Genomic DNA, 17,242 nt, shown 5'->3' with positions numbered 1-17,242 from the left:
TATGTTTGACTGAAAATTTGAAAATTAAATAAAATCACACTAAATTTGAAACACTTAGCTGGTGGTTCTTGCTTGGTTTCCTTATAAGCAAAGGAAAAAACGGTGAAAAATTCAAAGTTTTTTCTACGACTCTTCGAAAGTAAGAAAATATCTATTCAAAATGAAGTCCTCTTCTGAAATTGTTTCATGGGCAACACTGGTTATCGGATTTGAACTAGAAGAAAGTTTAGTTACGAAAACCCAAGCATCGTCAGAGCACCAATGGCACCCGACTTTGAGTCCCAGCTTAAATCTTTACCACCTTTACCACCCGATGGTAAGACCCTGTACGTTCCAACAACTCCACCACCAGGTCGTCCGGAAAGCCAGGTGAACAAGTATGTTACGCTCGATGGGCGGAATGTGGTGGAATCGGACGACGAATCAGGCTCTTATGTCCGTTACGGCCCAATGCCACAAGGAGACGGTAATTCAGGCATCGACGCTTATTGGAACCGACTACCACGTCCAGACTTTGTACCTCCACCGCCTTACAGGCCAACTCTTTCGTATGTACCACCTCCACCACAAGCTCGTTACGAAAATGACCTAAACAGTGAGGGGATCATCGACGTGCCCAACGTGTAGGAATCTGCCTCTTATGTCCGTTACGACCCAATGTAAGAAGATTCTGTAATTTTGACATCGACGCTTATTGAGGCCGACCACCGCCTGCAAATTTTTGTACCCCCACTACCTTGCTGGCCGCCTGTCTCGTACGTACCACCTCCGACGCAAGAGCCTGTATCTGAAGCCGCCATTTGTAGAACAGGGATATGTGCGTTTCAATCCTCGATATCGGGATGATCCACCCTGGCTAACTCAACCACCTCGAAGCGCTATGAACGACTTGTTATTCAATATTCTTTGCCCCGTGTACCCAAATCACGACTTAACGGAGAAGGACGACGAGAATTTGAACGATGAGGAAATATATAACACTCTGGCACAGGTGGCAGTGAGTAATAGCTTCTCGCTGGATTAGAAAAGGAGAAGCAGGAAAGGGAGTGTCAACGTCTCGCAGAGTCAGCAAAGAAAGATTACGCGTTTGCAGCAGAGCCATTGTTCGAAGGATGGACAGAAATAGACTTTAAACTACATTCGCTTCCCTAGCTACGTAGTTGAATTCAACTTTGCAGATATGTAACTTGAATTTATTTCCGTTGTTTAGCGAAAGTGAATGATTTTCGTTTTATTCTTGGCATCACTGTTCTGTCAGTGGAATATTCATATCTATTTGGGACGTAAAAATCCTAAAACATGTAACGACGTTTTTTCCGTGTTGTACTCCGACGGAATTGAATGGTGAACCCGCACACGGAGTTGTTCATTGTCGCGAGTTACATTATGCCATTTACTTTCTATTCTAATTGTCTTCTTCCGGCAAGTTTGTTTGCATGAGCAAAGGAATAACGTTATACCACTTTATATTCGTTAAAAGTGCTGGCCAGCATTCTCTACCATATTTACAACTGTTGTAAGAGGGCGATAGAAGAAGAAGGTGATGGTTGTTTTCGTTTTCGCGGCAATGACACGATTACCTTTACGGGGCATTGTATCCTTAAATAAGTCGTTCAGTTTCAGAGGAGCAAAACACGGGAAAACGTCATCCATGTTTTAGAGTCAAAATTTGGTTCAAAATTGGTTTTGTTTTTGTTTTGTTTATTTCATCATAAATAGATTCTGTTCCATATCAATTGTGTTTTAAAATTGTTTTTATAAAGAATTTTAGAATTACTAATGATAACAAACGAACGAAATCAAGTTACGGTTCAAGTTCCAGAATTAAACCACTAAACTAACGTGCTATTAAAAAAGTTATCTCGCTTGGCTATTTCAAAAACTATCTGTCAAAGCTATGCTGCGCCTAGCGGTGAATGGAACAAGTGGTGTAATGTAGCTATCAGATCGAAATTCTGAAAGATAGCACAGGCACTGCGAGTGAAAAGTACACAAAATGCGATAGATGGTTTCCAAAAATAATAAATTTCGAGCCATAGTTTCTTTTTTTCATAATATATAATGGTACATCCTTTATAATATTAATATCCTTCTAAACGTTTTTTTTCCCGTTTTTTTCCTATCTTAACGGGTACGGACTTCTCGAAGGAATTTCGGAACGTTTAATGGACATCTTGAACCAACTGTGGACAAACAGAGCAAGTTTATGTCTTTTGGCACAAAATTGACTTAGAAAAGACAGTCATGTATTGTTATATTTTTCACAATATGGAAATTCGTAAAAAAATATTTTTCACTGTGGTGATTTTTGTGGTTCACGCTCTTAGATTTCTCATTGTTGACAAGTTATTTCGTCCTTCATGGCTTTTGCTGGCTGTTCACAATTTATTTTTTGCTAGTTAAAGATTCGGCTAGGTACTCTGGCGCGATCATGTTCTCTTATTTTTATCCCGCACGTAAATCCCAACCTTTTACCAATGCGTTTCACTCGTAATGTAAACAAGAAAAGTGTAAAACCGTTCTCGTGTAAAAGCAGTTTAGATCTATGAGACAAATTGTTGATTTTGAGGACAAATAACCTTTTCATAACAAACCAATATTACTGAAAAGTTGTAATAGTACAAAGTGCATCAAAATCACAAGAAATGCTATTTTCCATAGATTTCTTTAGGAAATTCTTACCTGTGTTTTTAGAAAAAGGATTTTTAAAAATGAATTTTAGTCGCAGCAATTCATTCGTTTCGCGTCCAGATGGCGCTACGAGCGTCAAGCTCCCCTTCCTCCTTCTTTTTGAGCTTTATAATAAGTTTGTTTTTTTTTGCAGTTCCGTGCTTTTTGTCAAGCAATTCTCTAATTTGCCCGGAAATTTTTAATGTCGCAGCCCTTTTTTCTTTGAGATTTGTTTTTCGTCGTTGTTAGACACAAGAAGCGGTATATATTATCGCCGTATTGGTGGTTGTGTAACTTGTTTGTGACGCGTGTGTATACACACAAGACTCGCTTGTGATGGCGGCCTCCAGCCACTCTCATGACCACGTTGCGGCCCACATCACTGAAAGGGATAGAGATAGAGAAAGTGAAGCTTATGCTTTACTGTCGTTGAAAACGGCCCCAACGAGTCCTGGTTCAGGTAAATTTTCTAGTGTATTGCTGTACTTTATTAACATTTGTTTGTTTTGTTAACCCAAGTTACAAATTTTGTAAACAAACTTCTCGAACATCCTAACTGTTGCCTGTTCAAAATTCAAAGTCCTACATTTACATTATTTATGTTGTACATATTTGTTTTCATAGCTCATCATTGGAATCATGGAGGTGAGAACCGAGGACCAGTTGTGATTGCAAGAATTGAAGGGAGAGAGTTTGAATTTTTGGTTCGACAAAAACGACTGGTGATTGGGAGGAATTCATCTAGAGGACAAGTGGATGTTAACATGGGACACTCATCATTCATATCGAGGCGCCATTTAGAAGTCTATTTTGAACACCCATTCTTTTACATGGTCTGTAATGGTAAAAATGGTGTGTTTGTTGATGGTGTGTTTCAAAGAAAAGGAGCTGCACCACTGCAACTTCCAAAAATGCAAGTTTCTTAATGCAAATTTAATTTAATTTCTTAAAATAATTAAAATCTTTTTCAGGTGTGTGTTTCGTTTTCCCAGCACAAACATAAGACTAATGTTTCAATCCCTTGTTGATGAAACTGGACCACCACCCAATCTTGGCAATCAGTTCTCAAGCAATGCAAATTTGTCATCTGGGTCTACACCAACAACACAACTTGGTAAAACTGATGGTTGTGATATTAACCAGCTAATTATTTTAGAAATACTATTTATTAATTTTTCTATGTAGCTCCCCCATCTCCATTGAAGAGAAGGGGACCATCAACTCAACAACAGTCTCATTTACCTCCACTGAGAATCAATATACCCATTGGAGAGGAAGAAGCAGAAGCCTCAAGTCCTCTACCATCACCAACAGGAACAATTAGTGCTGCCAATTCATGTCCTGTGAGCCCTAGAGAAGGGACCCATGGATTAGGCCGTAGCCATTTTGGCGGATTCTCGCATTTCCACCATGAGTTGAATCCTTCATCATCGCACGGGCATGGAGCAGCAACCGGTTACAGTACAGGCTCAGGCCAAGATTTACCACAAGATCATAGTCCTGGAGCCGAAGGCGGCAACGACGCAAAAGATGACAGCAAACCTCCTTACTCCTACGCCCAGCTGATTGTGCAAGCTATTTGCACGGCTCCCGACAAGCAACTGACGCTTAGTGGTATCTATTCGTACATCACGAAGAACTATCCTTATTACCGGACCGCTGACAAAGGATGGCAGGTTAGGGACTTTTGTGTTCATCAAAGCGAATTACTGTTTTTTGTGTTACTCCGTTTCTTTCATTAATCACAATTAGAATTCCATCCGTCACAATCTTTCGTTGAATCGTTACTTCTTGAAAGTGCCACGAAGTCAAGAAGAGCCAGGCAAAGGTTCTTTTTGGAGAATAGACCCTACTAGTGAATCGAAGTTGGTAGAGCAAGCTTTCCGTAGACGAAGGCAGCGAGGGGTTCCTTGTTTTAGGACACCCTATGCAAGGTGAGAACTCGTTATATTACCACTTAAACTTGGACGTCAGTTAGTCCGCACAAAACTAATTTGTTTTTTATTTTGCTTTCCAGAAGTGCCCCAGCTTCCCCTACTCACGGTGGGATGCCAAACATGTCTGTCTCTGGCTTGGCAACGCCTGATTGTCTTTCTCGAGAGGGATCCCCCGGACCAAGTAAATAATGTCTTCATTGAAAAAGAAACAAGCTAAAATAGTTATGTCACTTTTATGCGACAGTGTCCGAGCCATACGGAGACGTTGTCAATAGCCAAGGAGTGGCACAACATCTGGAAATAAAGAGTAGCAGCCGACCCAATTCGCCGTTTTCATTACACCAAGGAAGTGGAGTCGTTGTCCAATCGAATCACCCAACTCATGTGGTGGTTTTGCAGCCTACTCAACTCGCACATGGTAGGTTTAATCAGTTTAATTCTGGATGTAATGCTGATCGTAGCTATAACCGTTTCCATTTCCGCTAGAAACTGTCGATGTTGTTCTTGTTTTCGTTCTATTTATAAATTAAGGTATCGGTTGTTTTGGTTTGTAAAGACATTCTCCCAGGCTTTACCTAGTGCTTTTTTTTTTTTTCATAAATGATTTCTTATGCGCCAATAATGGAAATTCAAACATTTTACACCAGGAATTTTCATACACTTGTTTTCCCCTTAAGCGAATATTCGTATAAAAGAAAACGTGTTTTGTTCTTTGTAGGACCGACAGCAAATGGCGGATCGGAGAGTAGTTACCTGGGAGGTACACAGGCCTCAGTCATTGTACCTTTTGTGACGACATATTCATCGTTTGTTAGCACTAGCAATTCCAATGGTAGCGAATCGTTAGCCAGTCTGCAGCCCAGTAGTATTAAACGAACCTACCCTCCCGCATCGTCAAGTCCGGCACCGGTCAATGCTGGACTCGGCAACACAGGATCGTGTGTTGATGGGAACGAGAAGAAAATTAAACTCGACACAGAAGAAGAAAGTGAAAAGTAGACAAGCAAAACTTTTGGTTGCATATGTCAGTAAGATATAACAAACGCGTCTAATGTTGGTGGGCATCTCCCATATTCAAGTAATCGATGCATTATGGCTGGGAAAGAGAACATGCAACTTTCTTGCTATCGCATCCATGTCTTTTTCTTTTTATTGAGTGCTGGACGATACCTTCACTTCGTTTCTCTGGATTCTTCATCGTAGTAAACTGAAAGTTCAGCTCCGATATAAAGGACTTCTTTGTAATTGTCGATTTAAAGCAATGTAGTGTTTACTCGTTTCGCCTGAATTTCTCCTTAATATACTTGCGATATATTTATCTCGTATCACCGCAGCAGTTAGGAATGAAATCCCAAGGACGCTGCTTACACGACTTGTGCTGTGTAGATGATTTCAGACAACCGCTGTATGCAGAACCACTCGAGTTGTAGTCTTCAGTTTTATAAGTCGCCTCGTGTTTTGACAAGTTATTGACCCATTACACTTCACGTTACTTTTCTTAACCCAACCTGTTAAATAGCAGACTTACGGTCTCCTGTCGTGTAACGTGTATTATTTTCCCACTTGATGAAGTGGCATGTAAGTGTTCATCCATCATTGAAATACAACGCAATGTTCGAAATGATAACGCTAAATCTCCCGTCAATAGGTTACAAGATTGTATTAATTTTTGATAACCAATACAAAAACCTTAAGAAGTAGCGTGATTTTACTTTTTGTAACCACAAGATGACCTGCGACCACGAGCACGTTCGAATTTTCGTCCCTTAGAACGAACCAATGGCTTGGTATGTGATCCAGGAACACCTGGAGCAGGTCCGAAGTGTTTGTTGGCTTCCCTAGCTTTACGTTTTCCTTGAATCAGAACAGTGTTTTTGCCTGTTGGTGCTCTCAAAGCCAACTGGTCAAAAGTCAAGACATGGCCACCGGCTTTCAGGATACGGGCTCTAGCTCTCTCAGTTGCACGTAATGCACAAACCTAGAAATAAGGAGATTTAAGTTAGATGCCACACATAAATGGAAAAGAATGTACTGTGAGCTTTGGGATTTTGAAGATCCTGGGATCATCTGTCAAGGTTCCAACAACAACAGCAATCTTTCCTTCCCTTCCAGCTTTCTTCATGTGCCTGGACAAACGCGACACTGACAGAGGGGGTCGGTTGATTTTAGACATGAACAATCGTTTCAGAATAATACGATTGAACTTGGCCTTAGTTCGTCTAGCCAAAAACCTGTACAACTATAAATGACACACATTAGCAGCAACTCTTTCGACATTTTCTGGAACTTAGAATTACGTACCTTCACCAAAAGTCGAACATAGACATCTTCAGACCTGGGTTCACGTCGAACGACTTTACGGTCATGTTTGTGGTTGATGTCGATACCCTGATAATAGAACACAACAATCACTTTTTGGTAAAATCGTCCAACAGTACATACAGATCAATTGCTTGCAATATATTAACGGAGAACATAAGATGGGAAAGATAATAACCGATGAACCGAGCTCCTTACCATGTTTCTTTACCAATAGGGCCCAACGAAGAGAAGAAACTCTATTCAACGATTTCTCTCGAATGAAACACAGTGTAACGGCAACATCGGATTTGGTATTTACTAGGATGTTGCCTAGAATACAAATTAGAAAAGCATTTAAAGATGCTGTTATAACGAAACAAAAATTACTTTACAATTATTATTTTTTTAAATTTTCATATGCCAATATATAATTTCAATAAATATATTAAGTCGATATAATTTGAAAAAGCTTTGGAAAGTAAGGACAATACGGCCTGCTAAATTTCTGGCCAATCGTCAGGCTCCATATTCTCCAATTATTGAAACTTCTAGCCATTCTTTCTGGCCAGAAAGTGGCGCGACCTGGTGATAGAATTCCCATTGTATCAATTTTTTTTTTAATACGAAGAAAAATCAATATCAGAACCAACATAAACCAGTATAAACATGGTTGGCAGCAATTTTCTACATCGGAAGTTCGAATATCCAATCATACCTTTCGATTTTTCCCTATTCCCTTTCGTGTCATAAAAAGTACACAATGTTACCCAAAACCCCCAAAAAATAAGCAAGCAGAATTGGATTTGTGTACGTTCAAACAGGATCAAATATACGTATATAGCTATTTGCAAAATTTCATATTGATTTTGAATGTACGTGTGTTTTGAACTTTTTGTTTTGGGCCCAAAGAGTATTTCTGTAGGTAAACGCTAGGTGTTCTAGCTCGTAGCCAGAAAAAGTTCATCCGCTTGGGTATGGCCCTAAGACCCCCCATGAGTTAAGCAGGCCATGGTAATAGTTGGCTAGAGTTAACTGCAATAGCTATTGTGTACCAACACTTGTCTGCTAGAAATTTGTATTTTCATTTGTTATTTGTTATGGTTGTTTTAATGGTGAAGTGAATTGTATTCTAGTGTTTCTTTTTGCCATGAAACAAGTGATTCCAAAACTTTCCAACATGTTAGTCACAACAAGTACCTTTTTATGAGACGTTATTCTTAATTTACAAATATTTGCGCATCGTTTACAGAATAGGGAGATTTTGCTGACGTGGCCATCATAGAAGAGGAAAAAAAGAATGAGCTGGCTTAATACTGCTAGCATTGCGAACCTTGCAAAAAGTGCGTTGAAAGAAGCTCAAAAAACCATTGACAAAGCCCTAGATATAAGAGATTCAGATGCATCCAACCACCAACAATCAAACGAACCGATTGATAATGGTATTTTGATAGAAATCTGTAATGAATGAAATTAAATAACAAGCTAATTTCCAATCCTCATCAAAGAAATTCTTGGACACTTTCTTGAATCCTTTAACCTGGTGAAAGAGGGAAATGATCCACCTGATGAAACCATAATAGTGACGGAAAATGTTGTTGTTGCTGAACCCAACTCAAGCACTGAAGCTGAAACAAATAAACAATGTAATTGATATTATTATTAAATCACTGAATGTGTTAAACATTCTCAGCTGAGATAGCTATATTAATGGTTATCATGGTTCTCAAGCAGTAATTTTTCATGCTGTGGAGTCCAGTGTACTTCAACCAACACTTTCTCCAAATTCCTTAACTGCAACCAAAGATTTTGGTGATATTGGTGGATCATCCACTTTGGCTGAGGACTTCGGGAAGCAAAATTCCAACTTGGTAAGAAATTCAAATACATGCACAATGAAAAAAAAATTAACTATTGAGATAATTCATTCAGCATACTAATTATACCAACAAATCATATGATGCTTATCATTCAACGTCTTGCATTTTGCTTTTACAAAACTCTCATGAATATTAACGAATGTTCACATTTCATACTGATCCAGCCTGATCACGTGCTAGCGACCGATAGTTTAGAAGATTGGAACGTAACGGAAAGCTACCATAGCTCTACCGTGTCAGTGTCAAGTTCTGTTACTGTCATCAGCCCCGAAAATGATTCTATCGACATGGATTGGCGGAGTGATACCAAAAGCGATGCAAGAGAAGAAATTTCTAATCACCACGTTATAGAAACCAGACCAGTGTCAGCAGTGCTATCAGGTTGGTTCCAAGTCGTCAGAAGTTTTCAATGCGAAAGGATTAAAACCTTTTAAAGATTTCCTTTAGAAGCGATGAAAGATTCGATGAAAACAGAAACTTCGGCATCCGTCTCGGGAGACGAAATTGAAACAACTGCTTCATCAGACATTGAAATCGTGGCAAGTCCCCAAGCGGGCATAAGGCAAATCCTGCCGCCAATGCGTTCGAGAAGCAACGAGTCAAAAACTCATAGTCGGAAGCCGTCCGCAGGTTCTAGTGATGATAGCGTGACTTCCGTGGGGCAAGATTTGGAACCCCACAATGAAAAATGCAATCTTATTCATTTAAATCAGATAATCGAGGTGAGTTAATTTCTAAAAAAAAATTTTTTCGCATTCATCATTTTCCCATTATTTTTTTTTTTGTTGAACAACATTACAGGCTAGAGATAATCAACTGCAGGAGTTTCAAAGGAAATTTTATGCGTTGTCAGATGAAGTTGAACGGACCAAATCGCAATTGGCTAACGGTGAAAAAGAACGAATTACACTAAATGAAACCATTCGCCGACAAACAGACGAGTTCGCTATACGGTTGTCTTCAATTGAAAAACGTTATCAACAAGTGCTAGCTGAACGAGAATCACTAGTCAAGAAACTCGAAAAAGTTCAAATAAATCATGAGACATACACCAACTTAACAGACGATCTAAACGAAAAGAACGAAACAATTCAGCAATTAAGGCTTGAAGGCGAAAAGTTATCTAAACAACATCTCCAGCAATCGAATATTATTAAGAAATTGCGAGCCCAAGAAAAGGAAGACGAAATTCGTTGCAAGCAGTTAAAGTAACTACATTTCATTCACCTCTGTTAGCGTTTGAACTGCATACTGATCTAGTATTTCAAATTCTACAGAGATCAAAATGAAGATTTAAAAAATGAAGTTGAACGTCTGAATAGAAATTTGTCAGCCAAGGAAGAACTTGAGAAGAACCAAATAGAAGCTGTAAGTTAACATGCCCTTCGTACTACAAATGCAGACTGTTTTTTTATTGACCACGAATGATGCAGGTTAGACAATCTACAATTGTTCACAGTCAATTGGAAAAGGAGCTTCTTGCTAACAAAGTAATGATGCGCGAAAAGCTGGCGGAAGTTGATTCTCTGAAAGCTGCCTTGGCTGAGGTCGAACAAAAACTGATCGAAGAAAGAGCCGTGGCTGCTATACAAAATTCTGCTGAAACTGAGCGCAGTCTTAGCGCTGAAGTAGCCCTTCGTCAAAGTCTGCAGCTAGAATATGAAACTTCTAGTCGCATGTTTGAGGAAGAAAAACAAGCGCTCACCATGCGTTGCCAAGAACTCGTTCACTCCCTTGCTGAGGTCGATTGCGATCGATCAAGGTATATATCACCTTAAAAAAAAATCTTAAAACAAGCAACATAATTATTTTATTGGTTTCTGCAGAGAACGGGAGCGGATACAGGCCGAGGTTTCACGGTTAATGCACAGACTACAAGAAGCTGAATCACGTAGCGATGAACTGTCTCAGGTACCGTCATTCGTTTTCCAGTTCATATTAGATCAGTTAGTTTATATTTTTATATATTTATTTTTATTTATTTATAAATTTTAAATCTGTTTTGATGTACGAAAAGGCCTTAACAACTGCAACGAGGCCTTTACTGCGACAAATTGATTCTCTGCAACATGCTTTATCTTCCCAACGCTTGGCAGAGGAGAAATCGGAAAAAATATTTCAGGAGAAACTTGGTAAGGCATTATAACAATATATGAAGTCATAAAAGAAAATGAAGAAACTAACAAAGCAAACTATTTCGTTCGCGTAATCTACCTTCTTCCCCCAAATAGCTCTTCTAGAAAGCCAACTTCTTTCAGCTAGTCAGAAGGGAACTGCTGATAATGAGACATATATCGCGATGCAAGATCAGATAAACGATTTGGCAGAAAAGTGCAAAGGCGCCAAAGAAGAGAACCAAAAATTATTACTTGAACTGCAATACGAGAAAAACCATTGTCTCAGTCTGGAGCAGGCAAGAAAAAAGTAAATAAATTGTTTGTTTTTTTATATTGGCTGTTCATAATCATTGATACCGTTTGACTACTTTCTTTACAATTTTTTTTTTTTTTTACATTATCCCTTTTTCTTCTGATCATAATAATATTTTTCGTTTTTTTTTTTATATAGAGATAATGTCAGTATGGAGGTGATGAAGAATCAGCTTGTCGAAGAACTTACATTATTACGAAACAAGATAGCAGTTTTAGAAAACGATTATGAAAAGCAGACCATAGCTTTAGAGGAAGAAAGGAAGAAAACATCACATCTTCTGGTAAATAGTGAACTTATATTTAATGAAACAAATTCATAATTAATTTTGCCTGAACTTGCATACATTTGCTTCGAAAGATTCGATTGCAGGAAAAAGAATTGGAATACCGAGTTTTCCCGGCAGATTTGCAGAATCCTGGTAGTATTGGCAGAAAATTAACTTCAACGACAGACGTGGTATCTCGAAGCAGTAGTCCCACTCCAAGTTTAGGGAAGCTGTCGTTATCTGGTTCGTTTACTGAATCGCATTCCAGTAATCCGTGGAACCCTGCGGTATAGTTTTTCGCCTTTGCCTTTTTCAAATGTTATGAATAATGAACTTTAATTGTTGAAGGACGAGTTATTTGACGGCGGAGTGGTCACTCCTGTGCCAAAATCAACATTGTATGATACTATGCGAGCGGGCTCTTACACTGCGGTGTTTGAAAGTTTGCAAGCGCAGTTGAAAACACGTGACGGTATAGTTTAGTATGAATGTATTTTTCAACTATTATGTGATACTAATCTGTTTTGCGGCGATCTAGGGGAAGTAACTCAATTGCAGCAAGAGCTACAAAGCCAAGAGAAATCTCGAGATTCGCTTGCAAAAGAACTAACGGAAATGATCAACTCGAACCAGGAGCTAGGTCGCCGTCTGAGCCTATTGGAAACGCTTCATCAAGAGTACGAAGACCTGAAAACAAAATACAATGCCTTATTACAGGTAAAGAGCTTGTATGAACTAAAACTATGGGAAAACAGTTGTAGGGGATGTTGAACGTTACATACTGAAAATTTATGCTAGGGTCCAGAAGATTTGTTGAATTTTTGTTTTAAAGTTACCTATTAATGTAACTGATCAACTTGGAACAGCCTAAGGACGCAAAATAAATGCTCCTGGCGACAACAGTTCTGACGTCGACAATTGATAATATCGATATAATTTTTTTCTTGTTCTTAGATGTATGGAGAAAAAATTGAAGAAAACGAAGAACTGCGGTTAGATTTGGTTGATGTCAAGGAGATGTACAAAGCCCAAGTAAAAATGCAACATAAAAAAAGATGTTTTGACCCAAATACCAAAGTCGATTTGTTTTTGCAGATTGATCACCTAATGAAAACGTGAAGCCCTCGTTCTCGTAACTCTCCTGATAACGTCTTATTCGGTTACCTTCTGTTCGTAAGTGATGATTGCCATTGCATTCCAGCTATATTGCAGAATAAAATTGCTAACGTAACAATGTGAATCGAAAGGACGTTTCGCATTGAAAAATAAATAATTATTTTAAGGGTTCAAATTGTAATTTTTTGTGTAGTATAATTTGTTTTGAAATTTCCCCTTTATCCCTTCCAGTTACAGAAGCATTTTTTTTTTTTTACATAAAATCGATTTAAAACACCTGGAGATAAAGTTTTTCCAATGAAAATTTTAATTCTAGAAAACCATGGAAAAATGGCAATTGATAAATGTTGGGAAGTGTACATCATTAAAAAATATACAATATAAAACTTGAAATCTAATTCTAAATGTAATTTGTAATTTTAGGTGAAACTGGGACACTGTTACGATCGGGACTTTTTGTCAAATTTTTTGCCTATGCATTGCAACCTCAGCGTGTACCATAGCTGCTGTTATGAAATAATTTCAGTACATAAATTTTGTAACACTAAGAGCTCCCCAAAATTCACATTTTGGATAAAAAAATATGCGACAATTACAGCACAAAGATGTATACCAGTTGAGAAAAAGCAAAGTCTCTAATGAAATGAATTGACTTCGTATTAGCGGTCCCTAAAACGATGGGTACGATAAGAATTGGTAATTATTTTTCAACATGAATACGTTTTAGCAACCTGCGATGAAATAGAAATTGTTGCACAAGTGGCTTGACCTGGATCTATGCGGTGTTGCCCATGTGTTTCAGATGATTTTCCAAAGTACAAAAGAAAGAAAGAAAAGGTAACATCACGCCGTAGAAACTAACGCCCCTTCAGACCTTATCCAGCTTTCAAAGTGACAACATGTTGTCTTGTTCAGATTCTGGCTTGTGGTCAGCTACTCTTCGTCGTCGCAACCTACGTAGCTATCCAACAGGAAGGGAGAGGGAGCATGGAGCGGGACTTGGAGCACCGCAGCAGTTCGCTGAATCGTGAACGTAGCGGTTCAGAGGATCGTAGTCGCAACCCCTCAGCAGTGCGCGAACGCTATCAGCGGGAGGAGCCAGAACTCCGGAGAATCGAATTCGGATCACTAGCCAGGGGACTTAGCAGTTATTCCGATTCCAAAATACCAGGAACCTCTCCCCCAAAGATTTTCAAACTAGACAAATATGGTTCGAAATCGTCAGGTGAAAACTAGTCCGTACAGCACATACTGTTAAATTTCTTACAGGAATATTTTATTTCCCAAAATAGCCAAAACTGCTGTGATGATTTTTGAAGTCTAAGCCACCTGCGACGCGATAGTCCGCGTGTGTCGTCGAACAGTAGTGGCGTAGTGTGAAGATGTGGTCGACTGAGTAGAAGCCGATTGAGAGTTAAGGGGTCCCCGTTTGCTGGGGGCCATCGTAAGTGCGTCAGCAGACAGGCGTTCAACATGGAATCTACTTCTCTCAGCGTCAAATTTAGTACCTCATGTCGCACTGCCTGTGTGCCCAGAACTACTTTTAGGGCCGTCTTTGTCTTTTCTAACCGGACTAGTCTTTCCCGTACACCACCGAATGTGGGGTTGAAGGTGAATTGAAAAACCATTTTACCTTCTAGTCGACCAACTTACCGAAAATCTTTCCTTTTCGCTCAATGTTTACTAGGGCCTCCCTAATCACGCGTTTCGCCGTCCACCTCATTTGTCCCATAATCACTAAAACTGTTATTCGGATTTCCTCTACTGCTGACAAATCTGCGGAACTTCATCAGGAACTATTCTGCGTTTAGAGTGCATTGCCTGAATCACCAGACAGGTAAACAGGCAAACATACCTCTTCTCGACTTATCTCCCTACCGATACTGTAAGCGGTCCGAAGTACTCCACCCCGAAATGCGTGAAAGCTGGTGGAAGCCGGTAAATCCATAAAGCGCTGTATGGGTTTGGCGCGTCCTCTTATGCAGTCGTGCATTTTCGGAACTCGTGCTGAACTGATCTCCCTCTTTGTATTATCTAAAATCTGGATTGAACCTCATAGTAAGACCTGTCGGTCTGCGAGTTTAAGCCCTTCGCATGAGCATCCTCGGTCACGATGCTTGTAAAGGAGTGTGATCCCTTGCAATAATATTTTAATCACTGTACCATAACTCGTTTTTTTCAATTTTATCTAAATATTCTATATTTTTTTATATTTAAAAATGCTGCAAGAATAGTCAATTCGATATATTTTCTAAAAATTAATGGCCACCATTCCTACTATACATTTATTTCCAAAGCAATATCTCTTTTACATCGAGAGCTAGGTTTTTTATTTCAATTGCCCCGTTTTTTTAATTGGCCCCACTCTTCTCTACTTTTTATTTGACTTCTATAACAGTGGATTATATGGCACACCTGTACTCAGATATAATGAAGTTGATTTTTTCTTAACTGAAGAAAATGTGCTCTTTAGATTACCAATTAAAAGTAGGACGATATCTGAATTTTAAGTTTTATACGCGTTTATTTTCCGTATCAATTATTTTATTCTTTCATTTTTTCAACAAAAGCCTCCATTTTTTGTCACTATCTCAGCCATAATCAAAATTTAACCCGTTCATATACAAAATACTGGCATTCTTCAACAAACAGAACAACCTCTGCAACACTCTTCTCAACATTAACGAGACGTTCGAGTCATCAAAATTGCGTTTTGCGCAGCTTGATACTCGATTCGCCTCGACGTGGCCCCCGTAACGGTCAAAAGGTAGGGAGTAGAGAAGACGACGGCGAAAAATCTTCAGACCATATCGCTTCGACTTTACACTTCCATACATCTTTACAAATTAAAGAGACCACTTGTTAAAGGCAGAGCATTGCTTCGGATTCCTTGCATCTTAGGGACATCAGTGTAAATCGTCTAAACGGATTAATTAGATTGTTTGGTTATAATTCACGAAAAGTTGTGTTGGTATATTCTTTACGTAGTCTTTTAGTTCTTTGCAGATCAGCATCGTCACTCGTCGAGCATTTCAACGTCGATTCCGTTGTCGGTTACCGTAGAATGAACGATTTGCATGTTTCCGTTATTCTTACATGAAGGACGACTATCAGTAAACGGTGAAGCTGACTGCCTTTCTATTTCCTGGTCATGCTTAGTGTTCCTTCTTCTTGTGGTGATTGGACTGTTCTGATGATTAATTCCGGTTCGTTTCTTGTTGAATGTCAATACGGGTTCCGAGTGGTTGGTAGTACAGGAAAAGCAAACAGCATCAGAAAAAGAAAATCAGAATTCTGGATGAAATTTTGATTCGTGTTTCCTAACTTTATGATCTTTCATTCCTAAAAGATCATTTTCAGTGAAACTAAAACACGTAATGCTGTCCTGTTTTTCCTGCCACCAAAACAATCTAACGCCGTAAGGAAATATTCAAAATTTCTTCAAACTTTCGTTTTTCATTCAGAAAAGATGTTTTAATGTCAAATCTAACCAAATAAAACCAATCCGAATTCGTGCGTTTGATGTTAAAAATGAGAGAAAACACACAATAAGTTATCCAGTTGGGGGACGGTACGTAACAGTTTAAGGATTTACTACGATACCCTAAAACTGATAGCCAAAGAAACGTTTGGATAAAATAATTACAACCCGAAAACAGGTCTTCTGGAATAATTGTTTCCTTTGAATATTTCAATGCTAGTTCACAGCTTTTCTTCAGGTTATATAAGGCATCTTGAAACCTGTTAGCGTCTTTCTCGGTAGTGAAAAGGGAAGCGCTTTTCGCGTAATCTATGATGTCATTTATTCGGTTGTAGGCATCTATTGCTGGGGACTTAAACTCGGGCAATTTCTTTGGAACTTGCTCTTGTACGTCAGACAGACCTAATTCATCTAGAACGTAGGTCAAATCCATATCATGCTGTTGACAATGGCCCAAATCGCGACAATATTGGAACCACATCAAAAAAATTAGGCGAGCAACTGCTGCACACATTTCCTTGCGTTGAGGGATATCTTTTTTTAAAGTTCTTTTCAATAAATCTGGTAGGCCTTCAGTCGTCGGAATAAATTTTCTCATTTCTATTATTCTGGTTACTACTTGTCCCCAATAATATACGAGAAACGGTACCACCGATATCATCGGCGGGATTGAATAGCAATATTTGGCCGTGGCATCAAAGTTCGTCCTTCCTATGTCGTCAAGTACGTAGTCGTATAGTAGGCGAATGGCGCCAAACGTTGCAAGTTGCATTACAGCGAGTAATACATGGATGTTTGCACTACGTTTGAATATATTGTCTTTTTCAAAAATGCTGGAACCTTGGAGAAGTTGAAACTGGTTTTTAGCCATAGTGGATTTGCTGAAAGATCTTTGAATTTGAGTTTTTGAATTTTTCAGATGTTTGCGTTGTCGTGTAATCTGGCTCGGGTTCTTGCTCTGGATGTTTGCCTCAGCAATTTTAGAAGTGAATGAGCTTCTGATGTAGTATAGATCCTTTCAGATGTCAGAACTTGTTTTTCTGATATTAGCTCAGTTTACTTAAACCTAACGTTTCGTTCAAATGTGGCGGGAAGTCGGTGTGACCCATTCACATATCCCCTTGTAACACATTACTTTCAATCTTGTTCTACATGATTGTTA

At 39.0% G+C, this 17,242-nt stretch overlaps 3 protein-coding genes across 4 annotated transcripts; 2 read left to right on the top strand and 1 right to left on the bottom strand.

Moving 5' to 3' along the window:
- The first annotated feature begins 2,762 nt into the window (after nt 1-2,762).
- LOC130694821 (forkhead box protein K2-like) lies at nt 2,763-6,234 on the top strand. Its single transcript, XM_057517929.2, has 8 exons — nt 2,763-3,130; nt 3,295-3,583; nt 3,642-3,784; nt 3,856-4,346; nt 4,423-4,604; nt 4,688-4,788; nt 4,852-5,025; nt 5,326-6,234. The coding sequence occupies exons 1-8, from the start codon at nt 3,007-3,009 to the stop codon at nt 5,604-5,606; spliced, it is 1,785 nt and encodes a 594-aa protein (XP_057373912.1). The 5' UTR covers nt 2,763-3,006; the 3' UTR covers nt 5,607-6,234.
- An 18-nt stretch (nt 6,235-6,252) lies between these two features.
- On the bottom strand, nt 6,253-7,217 carry LOC130695078 (large ribosomal subunit protein eL18-like). Its single transcript, XM_057518195.2, has 4 exons — nt 7,125-7,217; nt 6,909-6,995; nt 6,640-6,846; nt 6,253-6,585 (listed from the first exon to the last, which is right to left on the bottom strand). Exons 1-4 carry the CDS (start codon nt 7,125-7,127, stop codon nt 6,316-6,318), a joined length of 567 nt encoding a protein of 188 aa, XP_057374178.1. The 5' UTR covers nt 7,128-7,217; the 3' UTR covers nt 6,253-6,315.
- A 732-nt stretch (nt 7,218-7,949) lies between these two features.
- On the top strand, nt 7,950-12,992 carry LOC130694655 (TATA element modulatory factor-like). 2 transcript variants are annotated; one of them, XM_057517756.2, is made up of 18 exons: nt 7,950-8,087; nt 8,158-8,347; nt 8,414-8,551; nt 8,640-8,776; nt 8,950-9,166; nt 9,236-9,507; nt 9,587-9,993; nt 10,063-10,153; nt 10,219-10,547; nt 10,612-10,696; nt 10,803-10,917; nt 11,017-11,209; nt 11,354-11,498; nt 11,576-11,770; nt 11,832-11,955; nt 12,022-12,200; nt 12,438-12,515; nt 12,579-12,992. In XM_057517756.2, the coding sequence occupies exons 2-18, from the start codon at nt 8,206-8,208 to the stop codon at nt 12,600-12,602; spliced, it is 2,871 nt and encodes a 956-aa protein (XP_057373739.1). In that variant the 5' UTR covers nt 7,950-8,087; nt 8,158-8,205; the 3' UTR covers nt 12,603-12,992. The 2 variants fall into 2 exon arrangements, with proteins under 2 accessions (XP_057373739.1, XP_057373729.1); XM_057517746.1 differs by having other exon boundaries at nt 9,233-9,507.
- The last annotated feature ends 4,250 nt before the right edge of the window (nt 12,993-17,242 follow it).

This window comes from Daphnia carinata, chromosome 1 (assembly GCF_022539665.2).
Source record: "Daphnia carinata strain CSIRO-1 chromosome 1, CSIRO_AGI_Dcar_HiC_V3, whole genome shotgun sequence".
Taxonomy (NCBI): Eukaryota; Metazoa; Arthropoda; class Branchiopoda; order Diplostraca; family Daphniidae; genus Daphnia; species Daphnia carinata.
The sequence above is the reverse complement of the archived record's forward strand: the minus strand, read 5'-3'. Positions and strand labels throughout refer to the sequence as shown.

Excerpts from the sequence above, each read along its gene's own strand:
- LOC130695078 (XM_057518195.2), bottom strand. Across the intron at positions 6,847-6,908 it reads ATGTTCGACTTTTGGTGAAG|TTGTACAGGTTTTTGGCTAG; the intron begins GTACGTAATTCT and ends TGTCATTTATAG. Across the intron at positions 6,586-6,639 it reads TCAAAATCCCAAAGCTCACA|GTTTGTGCATTACGTGCAAC; the intron begins GTACATTCTTTT and ends CCTTATTTCTAG.
- LOC130694655 (XM_057517746.1), top strand. The coding sequence starts at position 8,206 with ATGAGCTGGCTTAATACTGCTAGCATTGCGAACCTTGCAAAAAGTGCG. Across the intron at positions 8,777-8,949 it reads GGAAGCAAAATTCCAACTTG|CCTGATCACGTGCTAGCGAC; the intron begins GTAAGAAATTCA and ends ATACTGATCCAG. Across the intron at positions 9,508-9,586 it reads ATTTAAATCAGATAATCGAG|GCTAGAGATAATCAACTGCA; the intron begins GTGAGTTAATTT and ends ACAACATTACAG.
- LOC130694821 (XM_057517929.2), top strand. The coding sequence starts at position 3,007 with ATGGCGGCCTCCAGCCACTCTCATGACCACGTTGCGGCCCACATCACT. Across the intron at positions 3,131-3,294 it reads CCCAACGAGTCCTGGTTCAG|CTCATCATTGGAATCATGGA; the intron begins GTAAATTTTCTA and ends TTGTTTTCATAG. Across the intron at positions 4,789-4,851 it reads AGAGGGATCCCCCGGACCAA|TGTCCGAGCCATACGGAGAC; the intron begins GTAAATAATGTC and ends TTTATGCGACAG.